The sequence below is a fragment of the Phoxinus phoxinus genome, assembly GCF_949152265.1.
Source record: "Phoxinus phoxinus genome assembly, chromosome: 9".
Taxonomy (NCBI): Eukaryota; Metazoa; Chordata; class Actinopteri; order Cypriniformes; family Leuciscidae; genus Phoxinus; species Phoxinus phoxinus.
In genome coordinates, this window is record NC_136884.1 from 27,877,576 (window position 1) to 27,889,277 (window position 11,702).

The 11,702-nt window shown below is 38.5% G+C and overlaps 2 protein-coding genes across 3 annotated transcripts; one reads left to right on the forward strand and one right to left on the reverse strand.

Moving 5' to 3' along the window:
* Positions 1-1,538: 1,538 nt before the first annotated feature.
* Positions 1,539-3,565, forward strand: LOC307003634 (uncharacterized protein; the record flags this gene model as incomplete). The annotated part of the gene is made up of 4 exons (XM_079622326.1): positions 1,539-2,269; positions 2,552-2,699; positions 2,977-3,181; positions 3,264-3,565. The coding sequence occupies exons 1-4, from the start codon at positions 2,118-2,120 to the stop codon at positions 3,563-3,565; spliced, it is 807 nt and encodes a 268-aa protein (XP_079478452.1). The 5' UTR covers positions 1,539-2,117.
* A 505-nt stretch (positions 3,566-4,070) lies between these two features.
* Positions 4,071-7,006, reverse strand: LOC307003633 (uncharacterized protein). 2 transcript variants are annotated; one of them, XM_079622325.1, is made up of 5 exons: positions 6,739-7,006; positions 5,738-5,928; positions 5,403-5,496; positions 5,114-5,313; positions 4,071-4,322 (listed from the first exon to the last, which is right to left on the reverse strand). In XM_079622325.1, exons 1-5 carry the CDS (start codon positions 6,969-6,971, stop codon positions 4,129-4,131), a joined length of 912 nt encoding a protein of 303 aa, XP_079478451.1. In that variant the 5' UTR covers positions 6,972-7,006; the 3' UTR covers positions 4,071-4,128. The 2 variants fall into 2 exon arrangements, with proteins under 2 accessions (XP_079478451.1, XP_079478450.1); XM_079622324.1 differs by having other exon boundaries at positions 5,114-5,316.
* Positions 7,007-11,702: the final 4,696 nt, after the last annotated feature.

An 11,702-nucleotide genomic window follows, 5' to 3' on the forward strand; every position in this document is an offset into this window, starting at 1 on the left:
AAAACGAAAAACGGCCCGTTTTTAATTGGTTTTTCGTTTTTTGATTCTGACACCAAAAACGGTTATTTGGTTTTTCGTTTTGAAACAGAAAAACGAATTACGGATTCACGTGACTTCCGTTTTTGGTTTATAAATGAAAAACGAATTGACTGAAGTTCAAAGACTCTCTTCATTCTTTGTTCAAAAAGGAATAACGATAAAATGATCGCCAAAAACGAAAAACGGTCCGTATTTAAATGGTTTTTCGTTTTTGGATTCTGACACCAAAAACGGTTATTTGGTTTTTCGTTTTGAAACAAAAAACAGAAAAACGGTATTTTCGTTTTATAATTACAAACGAATTACGGATTATCCAGAGATCCCCTGACCCTGAACCGCGTTTGGGTCTATTTTTGACCTATGTTTTGGTTGACCCAGAAGTACTACTTTTTGGGCGGGTTGGGAATTGCTTTGGATGGTTTTGTTTTGATATTGTCATCTGGATGACATGGCGTCTTTGGAGGCATATTCGGAGACAATTTGTGATATGTTGCGAAGGCATGCGACGCATGCAGATATTGCACAGCACCTTACGGACATTGGCGCAGGACGTGGCTGCTCTGTGATGAGTGTTAGACGATTTTGTAATGTTCTCAACCTCAAGCGAGTAGTATCTGATGCACAGTTGGAAAATGCCGTTTCGTCAGCAATTGAAGAGGTAAGGGTTTTTTAAGCCAAACTCGGATGATGTTCTTTATCTGAACAAGTTTCTTAATAATCTTCAACTTTTGTAGACTGGTCCAACATTTGGTCGAAAGTTTATGATTGGTTACCTGGCGACCAAAGGGATTGTTGCTGCAGAAAATCGGGTTGGTGGAGTTCTGCGCGGGATGGCGAGACCCTACCACGAAATGAGATGCATGGTATAGGCTACTATTGCCTATATGACTATTGCATGGAATAAGAAAGGGATAAGCATTTGCAATTGTACTCATACTGCACTCTGGCTTGTGCCTCCTGCACCAAGTTATATGCTATAGCCTATATTGGCAATATATAGGTCTACTAATAAATTAGCAAAACGTGGCCACTCAATATTTAATATTCAATAATTTTAATTATCACAATTAAAGTTATAATTGTATTAAATTGAACAAGCACAACATTCAGCATTTAATCAAATATTCTTAAGTATTTATTATTATTATTTCAACATAATCTGGTCATTTCAACATAATAGCCAAGTGCGTGAAACAAGCAAGATGTGCATTTGTAAATCTGGTGACACAGGTGCATTGATTTTTACTAATAAACTAGTGATTTCTGTGTCTGCTGAAGTTGAAGATTGCCATTTCCATATTGAACACGCATATAGAGAGAAATGCACATAGGCCTAATGGATTACATAATCAGAGAGTTGGCTATTTCTTTTCGTTTTGAAATGTTTTGTGTAATGACATTTCAAGCTTTCTATAGATATATTTCTCATAAATCATGTGAGGCACACGCTGAGTTATGCTGAGCACGATGAGATGCGCTCCAGTTCACGTGAATGGCGGTCAAAACAAATTTATACAAAACAAAATTCACTTTAAAGAAATTCACTTTTAAGAAATTTCTACAAAACAAAACTTAATGAAGCGGTCAAAGTCATGTCTAACCAACTCCGTCTCCTTGTTATATTGGTCATCCTTTCTTCTTACTCATGCTGTTCTCGTTTCATAATCAACATAGATGGGGAAAAAAATAACATTATAATATTTGAACAAATATGAAACTAAATGCGCTTATTTAATGGCTATAACACAGTCATATGGACTCTGTAGGCTATTTGTACAAATTGCTGCACATTCATTTAATTCAAAATTTTGCACACACAAGTTGAAAGGCATTTGTTTGTGCTAGTAAAACATATCCGCAATATTTATCAAGTTTAAAAATTCAAAATGAATCAAAATCATAATAAAGAAGGCTTTTCTTCTAATTTCCATTAACTGCTGAAATGGTTATAGTAAAACTTGAACTTGTACTTAGAGCTGTATTGTAGCCTGTATAGGCAAATCCATTTAACACTTGTCATTCATTTCATATTACAGGGCCTGCGGAACTTAAATCCAGTGCCATACTATGCTGCCTATATGGGGCATAAACTCCATTTAGACCAAAACGAGAAACTCGCTATGTTTGGAGTGACACATGTGATTGCCATAGATGGATATTCTAGCAAAGTAGTGGCACATGCAACAATGCCTGTAAAGAATAACCTCATTATTTATGAGGACGTGTACAGGTAGGCAATTTGTTCCATTCACATTTGTTAATGCAATGCAGTTTTGCTCAAATGTAGCCTGTACTAATTAGCAACCCTAAATAGCGCTAAAAAATGATACATGTCCTCTACCCACACTTTGGATTTCCACCATATTTCATGGTAATATTGGCTGTAGTTTTAAACCTACGTACAATCAATCAACCTATGTAAAGCGTAGCTACCTATATGACCTTATCCTCAAGGATGTTTTACTGTAAATACAGCTCAACTCTGATCTCTTTCATGTCTTTACAACTCAAGGTCTGCTGTGGTAAACTATGGAATGTGGGATCAGGTGCGTGTTGACCACGGCAAGGAATTCTATTTGACACTCTTCATTCAGGAAATTCTTGCATCACACAGACATTGTCAGGACAAACCACCATACTACCAAACCACATCAACAAAGGTAAATTTAAAAAAGAAAGAAAGGAGTATGCAGACATTTCAAAAACATTCACACATGTAGTTGTTGTGGACTGCGCCTTGGTTACATTTAGCAGTTTAATTGATGCTTTTATCCAATCAACTTACAACTGAGAACTAATATTCAAGCTACAATTCAACAAAAGCCTTGGTGTAAAAAGTGTAAAATTAAAGCTATTTTATTTACTCCAAAAGGGCTCTAAAATATTTTCACCCCTTACTATGCTCCATAAACACATTCATATTTGTTTGTTCTATAGAATCATAAAGTTGAGCGGATGTGGCCTGAGGTTAATAGCAGGGTCAATTACCCACTGAAAGAGGCCCTTATCCACCTTACCAACCAAGAACTCCTGGACATGGACTGCAACATCAGCAGATATTGTGTGTCTAACCTGACAAGACAACTGTCTGAACTGGGCATGAGGAGATTAATTGACACTTGGAATGCACACAGAATTCCTGGTATGGTAAAACAGTTACAGAAAAGAAAAAAACGAAACTTTCCACAGTTGCATTGTCTTTTATTGTAACAATTTAATTACAGGAAAAGGAATACCCAATCAACTAGCAAGAGATGGGTGTCTGAAAAAAGTCCCAGAGGGGCTACTACCTCACGCACCTGAAGCAGCTGACCTCTATGCAGAGGAATTGGGAAACCACTTAACAAGAGTCTCCTCCTTTGGAGCAGACCCATTCCGAAGTGAAGAGAAGTTGAACGTTGAACGTCTTTTTGGGCAAACATACCCCGATGTACAATATCTGTACAACTGTGTTGTTAACAGGGATTTTAAACCTTTTCAAGATGCATTGATCCACCTTGTAAACTTGACTAAATCTCACATCTAGTACAACTATGCATGTACAGCATTCATAGCTTTATTTAAGAGATAATGTATTGAACGGCAGTCATTACTGGGAAAACAAGTCCTTACAGGGCGAACCAGACCCTGATACGACGTGGAGGGGTCTTCCTTCGCATTGAAGGGACTCATTTTCTCAATAATGACCACTGTTCTATACATTATCCCTTTATTATACAGCTACTTGACAAAAGACAGAAACTTCACATAACGTGTTTTTTTTTTCATTACCATTTTTCCTTGACCTCTGCTGGGAAACAAAGTTTGCCAAAAGCTACTTGCCAAAATGTAAACATAAACTTCACCCAATGTAAAAACATTTAAAAGTATTTGTTTGTTACTGTTTTGCTTCTGAGAAATAAAAACATTCTTTGTACCACAGCTCATGTGATTCAAAAAGGTATTTTTTCTTGACAGTGGTCAATTATACAGCACAATGGTCAATTATTCAAAAAGGTCCGACCTCCGAACATTGGTAAGGCCGATCAAGTGAACAGAGTATTGTACAGGATAATAAACAGCACCACCAACAATAACAAAACAAAGTGTTTAATCTACCTTAATTATCTCCTCTAAAGCATTCAAGGCCTCAGAAAGGCCAGACACCTCCACAATGTTGATGGCAAAGTTGTCTGCCCTACACATAACACACTGAGTTGAGGTCTGCAGTGAGTGATCGATGCATGACTTGCATCCGATTATGGCTCTGCAGCATTTTGAGAGAATCGGTTCCTTCACTGGCCCTGCAAGACAGAGATGAGAAGACACCTGAAATTATTCTAATTATTATTGCAAATTATTTTTAAGCAAAAAATAAATATGAGTACTCTCTGAGCAATATACTGTATACATATAGTATCAAATTATTAAGCCACTGCATGACAAGTGTTTTTAGTACTTGCTGCATATTGATATCCACACAGCAGGTCTGGGAGTGCTCCTAAGAATTATTAGAACATACTTTGATAGCCTCCCGCTCACTTAGTTTAGATTTGTATGGCTTGTTACAATTGGTTAAATATTTTCTCTTAGTATTTACAAATTTATAAATTAATCAATCTTCCCCTTCATATGCTGTAAGTTTCTGTGCCAGAGAAAAAAAGCATCACCCAACCATTTCCAAGCTTGACTTTAGACAGTGGACTTTTTTATGTATGCTTCTTTCTTCCTCCTCCTGACACACTACTATTACATAGGCCCAATTAGAAAAGAATCCTGAACAAAACAATATATATAAATCAAAGAACTTTTTCCATGAGAAATGGATTACTATTTCTCAGGAACAAGACTAAGCCCTGGTGTGTGGCTAACATTTCCAGTAGGCCATAACAGTAAAATAATGCTCTTCTTAGTACAAAAGACAATGTCATAAAGGGTTTGAATAATGTTGATACAGTAGTGATTAAAAGTGGCATTTGTTGGTGGTATTTTGTATTTAATAAAATATTTTTTTTAAAACCCTGTCTGTTTGCTTTAAGGAACACGCCAACTTTTAGGGGAAGTAGCTTGTTTGAAAGTGTAACAATCAACATACCCTTACACACAGAACAGCTGAATGCTGCACGAACATGCTCAGCTTGTGTCTCCATCAATACGTAAATCTTTCTTGACTCGATGGCCAGCTCAGACAGGTTTTTTATAACTTGAGTCACATCATGGAGCGACTGGGCAGCCATCACGACCTCTTCTATTTTGTCATAAACCCCCTGAAGATCCATTGATTCGTCATCTTTTCTGCTAAAACAAGAACAGAATTAATAGCTTCGGGTAAATTGTTTTATAGACTAATTATATCGATAGTTAATTTGTTTAAGGGTACTTACGTTGATCTCCTCCTTTTCCCACTCTTCATATCGGCAAACTGCTGCTCTGGCACTGCAAGGATTTTTCTAGCATTCTGCTTCCAATAGATAGAGCCTATAGAGAGGAAACAATAGTATTTCAGATAAATAGATCTATGGATGCATAGGCAGTCAGGCAAGAAAAACATCCACAATACTACTGAGATGAAAAATAAATGTTGTACTATCTATGACTGAAATGACCCAGTATTTTTGGAAGGACCAATGTAAGCAACACAATATTCAAACCTTCGAAAGGGGCGCCCAGCTTGCAAACCCCTGATCTATATTACAAAGATAAAGACTTTTTTTTTAACCTCTGGTTCCCTCCGAATCAAGTATCTCATTCCCCTGTCCGTCTGTCAGGACCAAGGGGTCATAGGCTCCCAGGGCATCTTGGACTTTTGTCAGAACACCCTGCACAGTGGCATCACCCTCCATGAACCTGATGACGATCATTCTGCTGGGCTGAAGTTTTCCATGTACAAATTCGGCCATGAACACAGATCTAGAATATATTCAAAGGGGTGATGTATTAGTAGATACGTATTTACTTCAAGGCTGTAAGACTGGACTAATGCTAAAGACAACACATAGAACAATTTCACAGCCGGTTAACTGGCAACATGATTTTGTACATAAAAGAGCATAATCTAATCATCAGTAAAGATCTGGATTTGTTCATTACTTATTTATTCCACAACATTATTGGATTTCTGCTATCTTTGAGGCTTAGAAAAAATTATCCAATTCTATAATGTAAAGCATTGTCTTTACTCTAAGAAGCACAGAATAACCCTTGTCTATGAAAACTATACCATGCAAATGACATTTAGGCATGATACAAGGGTGCAGCATTCTTATCTGTGCTGAAGTGTGTCACTTTTTGGAAATAATTAACTTTGTGATCTGGGATCATCCAGCTTTCTATAAGTGCTCAGTTGAAAAGTCTGCATATAAAATGGTATGGGGGTGCATAGCATGGACATTTTAGAGAAGGCTTCATCATTCATCTAAAATGGCCAGTTAGGAGTCAATATTGTTTCACATTTGGTGCATTAACAGCGGAAAATTATTAACAGTAGATTCTAGGGCAATCAAAATTCTGTATTGGGCAGAAACGGATGCTCTTTAGCACATAACTGTCTTTCACCAGTTAGCATAATTAGGTGTAACAGGTCCTTTCTGGTGTTGTGTTTAGCATTACTCAACTTTTCCTGCCCCAACTGTCATCAAATTTAAAATGAATAATACATATCCCCAAAAAACAAATTAAATTATTCAGTTTTACCTAACCAACAAATGCAACTCTACATACCTCTGATATGATTTTGACTGTGTGGCCCTTGGGGGAATGCCTGCTGTTACAGATGAAGTGGTGGCACTGGCACTTTGACGAGAAAATGCGAAGCGCGGTTGGGGTTGGGGTTGGGGTTGGGGATTGGGTGATAGTTCCAGGGCTTCGGAGGCTGCCCCATGCACCTCATATTGTCCTCGGGGCACCAAATCTATTGTGCTAAAATACTCATTGTTTGAGGGGAACACCGCCATGTTGGAAGCATCTGTTAGGAACACAGTCGGTGGTGACACCTAAAACATAATAAAACAAAACAGGGTTTCCCGCAGAAAATGTGTTAGTTAAGGTGGTGGGGTGGGGGGCTTGTTTGTGTGATAGACTACAGGCTCTGTACCAAAATTGTAACAATTGTAACAATTATTTATTAAAGACTAATTATTAAACTTAAATAATTTGAATGTATAAATAAACAGCTTTTCAAAATAACAGTTGCAATGTGCAATTTTAACAAGCTATAATAAAATATTTAAAAATATGTGTGCTACAAAGTGCAAAACAACATAACATCAACTGAATTTTAACAAACACTTTACAAACTGTAAAACACTGAAGTGCAAAATACACTGTCAAAATGCAGAGATGGGAATTTACTTGAGCAAAGGTAGTTTTCTGTACTCCGAGTTAAAAAAAAATCAAAAACAAATGCGTTGCCATGGACGCAGGATATAACCGCAGAGACGGAGCGCACTATTTTCTTTAGCGGAAGCAATATAAATCGTTTTTAAATCAATGAACTCCATGTTAAATCATTGATTTATTTGGTAGGTAGCCATGTAATAAGCGGGATAATGTATAGCGAGGCGGTTATTATAGCGAATACAACCCCTTCAGACTGATTTAAGATCCCGAGGATAGCGGCAGGAAATATCGGGCTCGGGCAGAGAATCTAAGCTCTAAACCATAGACTGTAAAAAGCTCTAAACAGGACAACCGGCGGATATCGCTCATATACATTTTTTGACGACGTAAAAGGGCCTGTTCACATATCGCGTCTTTTGCGCGCTCAAATTCGTTATTTCAAATTTAGCCGCGCGGTATGCGCGCTCATATTGGAAGCGACGCGCTCGTTTTTTCCAAGCGCCTCCAGAGCGCAACCGCCCTAGTGCTTTGTAAAAAGGAGAACGCGGCGCGCCTAGCGTTTTCTATACGTTTTTAGGCGCGATATGTGAATCCGGCCTTATGCCGCGTTCTCCTTTTTACAAAGCACTAGGGCGGCTGCGCTCTGGAGGCGTCTGCCGTTGCTAAGCAAGGTTCTTGCCACGTGACCGACGGTGCGCTTGCGGCATTCTGAAAAGTTGAAATGTTTTTATCTCGATGCGGCGCGGACGCGCTTGGAAAAAAACGAGCGCGTCGCACCGCGACCGCGTCGCTTCCAATATGATTAAAACATTAAACTACCATAATAGTTGGACGCTGCTTGTGTTTTGTGTTTGTGCTTTGTAATGCCCCTGCTCATAAAGTCATCTTTGTTGTGTGGCTACTGTGCAAAACGAAAAAAAGTCATCCTAGGCCGAGTTTAACCAAGGTTAAAACTGGTGTTTGGCGCCGTGGAAGGCCACATGTTGCCCACAGCACCCTGACAGAGATACAAGAAGATATCTACATTTTTGCCGCACTCAACAACACTATCACTGATTAGGCCTACATTCACATTAAACCACCTGCTTAACAACAGAGTTATTCTTCAACATAATACCTGTCTGTCTTAGTTTTTGTGGCGCATTAACGTATTAACTTAACCGAGAGGGCTGGGAGATGTGGGAACGTGATTCTGCACTTAATAATTCCATTTACAGCACACTTATGAAGTTGTTTATATGTTGTTCAAACTCATGTCTTTTCTCACAGTTTTCACAGATAACATCTTGTCTACAATTATATCTACAGGGAAAGCCACATTGTGGCTATGCACATTTTGAACGAGAGCGATGCTAGCTGGCATTTATGTTAGCAAATATTAGCAAAAACGTATTTCTAAACTTACCTGGAAAATCGTTCCAAATTTATTAGTTGTCATGTCCTCTTCTCGGAGGCTGACCCGTTTGGGTCCTTTGAATAGCATATAATGAATTTGATCCATTGTCGTGAACTCTTACGACGGTGTAACTAGGCCTAATTACTTCGCGCGATTGTGAGGTCCTAAGTGAAATTTACTCAATTTACTTCGCACGAGGTTGCAATTTACTTCCGGGTAAAGATAGGACCAGTCAAATGAAATACAATAAACATACAAATAAATATTACAAATTAAAAAACGATCGGAAATGTCGTCTAATTTTCTAATACTATTATTTGATGACAACAATACATTTGGAAAACAAAATACAGCCATTTCTGCTTTTTTTCTTTTAAACAAAAAACCAAGCTGCGCCCTTTTTTAAATTTCATCTTTCATTCCGAAATATAATAATGAATGAACGAAAAAGTACACGGACCCGATCCCCTTACGTCGTTTTGATAGTTTATTTTTCGTTTGAACCAAAAAAAATAATAACGAGAAACCACCTTATTTTCGTTTGTCGTTTCAAACCAAAAACAAAGAAACGGTAAAAAAAGAGCCGTTCTCCCGGTTTTGGTTTCTGAATCCAAAAACGAAAAACGACTAAACCAAATACAAATAACGGTCCGATTTTGGTTTGTGGAAATTCCTTTTTTCATTTCTCCGTTTGAAGATCTACCTTAAAAGAAAGATAGGTTGGCCACGTGACCCGAAAATAATAGTAAATATAGCCTATCAAAATAAAAGCCAAGCTTTTAGAACGGTCATAATATGCAGCACCAACGTTATACCAGAGTAACGTTAGAAGAAAAAAAATCAATCAATAAATAGGCTTATATAAACCTGGACCGAAAGAAATATGTTAGCAACAGTAGTTTATATTACAGTGATTTAATATCGTGCCTATCCACGTATACATCAGTCACATTTAATGAGCGCATTTGGTTCAATACAGTTGGTAATATATAACCTAAGAACTTATTGTGTGTGCAGAGTTGTTACTGTAAGCGCTATATTATATAATTAAATTAATATTTATTGTGGTTTCCATTCCACCGTAATGGTGGAAAAATAACAAAATATTCAGACGCCTATTTGTCACCGTAGTCTAGGCTACGGTGAAGCATTGCTGCCACATAAATATAATTTTTCCCCTCAATTATGTTGTAATAACGAGATCTTATGCCGTTAAAACGACATCTTTTTCTCGTAATAACGAGATGTCATGTCGTTAAAACGTCATATTTTCTTGGCCTTATAAGGACATGTGTAGTCATGAATAAAATATGCCTTTATCCACATAAAACTGATAGCCAATCATGTCTTTATCATACATCTACGTGAACCCCGTGCAGCAGGGCAACTGGGTGACCGTGAGACGCTATAGTCGTGGGACAAAACGCCGCTTTTCCGTTCCGATTACAACATTTAACAGGTTCTCCCCCCTCAGTGAAACACCCACTGAGAATCCTGTTGAATGTGCCCTAGTTATTGACGATTCTATTACAGAGAACGTGAAAATAGAGACACCAGCCACCATAGTCACATGTTTGCCGGGAGCCAGAGCGCCTGACATCAAAGCAAATTTAAAAGTGCTGGCTAATGCTAAACGTAATAATAATAATTTGTTACATTTATATAGCGCTTTATCTGAGACCTCAAAGCGCTTTACATAGAAGGGGGGAATCTCCTCAACCACCACCAATGTGCAACATCCACTTGGATGATGCGACGGCAGCCATATTGCGCCAGAACGCCCACCACACACCAGCTTACTGGTGGAGAGGAGACAGTGATGAAGCCAATCAGTATATGGGGATGATTAGGAGGCCATGATAGAGGCTAAGGGGCAAATTTGGCCAGGATGCCGGGGTTACACCCCTACTCTTTTTCGAAGGACATCCTGGGATTTTTAATGACCACAGAGAGTCAGGACCTCGGTTTTAACGTCTCATCCGAAGGATGGCGCTCTTTTGGCAGTATAGTGTCCCCGTCACTACACTGGGGCATTAGGACCCACACAGACCACAGGGTGAGCGCCCCCTGCTGGCCTCACTAACACCTCTACCAGCAGCAACCTGGTTTTCCCAGGAGGTCTCCCATCCAGGTACTAACCAGGCTCAGCCCTCTCACATCAAAAGCACTTATTGTTAATGATATGATTTCAGATTATAACCTAGATGTGCTGTGTTTGACAGAAACCTGGCTAAAACCAAACATTTACATTACTTTAAATGAGTCCACCCCCCAAGATTACGGTTATAAACATGAGCCTCGTCTGAAAGGCAAAGGGGAAGGTGTTGCTGTAATTTATACAACACTATCTCACGACCAATTCGTACGAATTTGTACGAGTGATTAAAAGGTGGCTAATTCGTACGAATTTGTACGACCTCACTCGTACGAATTTGTACGATTTGTCTAAACCCACGTGATGGGTAGGTTTAGGGGCGGGGTCAGGGGTAGGTCATTCGTATGAATTCATACGATTTTGGCAAATCGTAAAATATGTACGATTTAGCAAAAAACTTACAAATTCGTACGAGTGAGGTCGTATGAATTGGTACGAATTAGCCACCTAAGTAAAATTCGTACGAATTGCCGTGAGATCGGGTTGAATTTATAGTAATACTTTCAAAATTACTAAGAAGTCTAGTTTAAAATATAATTCTTTTGAAGTGTAAATCAGTGGTTCCCAACCTTTTTCTGTCGATCTTTTTGACAGAGCCATCTCTTTTTTTCTCTCTAAGAATTCCTTATCTTTGCCGATTGTCTCTGGATGCTTCGTTTCCTGGTGTCTTTTCATTTTGCTTGGTTTCATGCTGTCGTTTGCCAGTTTTTCACCACAAAAGACACATTCTGGCCGAGACTTGTCTTGGCCTTCAATAAAACCAAAATTTATGTAGGTTTTGTCATAGTTTAACTT

What these genes read in the sequence shown, in the direction of transcription:
- LOC307003633 (XM_079622324.1), bottom strand. Translation starts at nt 6,971, where the DNA reads ATGGCGGTGTTCCCCTCAAACAATGAGTATTTTAGCACAATAGATTTG. An exon ending in TGATTCGGAGGGAACCAGAG is followed by an intron (nt 5,497 to 5,737) that starts GTTAAAAAAAAA and finishes TCCTCTCTATAG; the next exon opens with GCTCTATCTATTGGAAGCAG. An exon ending in CAGCTGTTCTGTGTGTAAGG is followed by an intron (nt 4,323 to 5,113) that starts GTATGTTGATTG and finishes TCTGTCTTGCAG; the next exon opens with GGCCAGTGAAGGAACCGATT.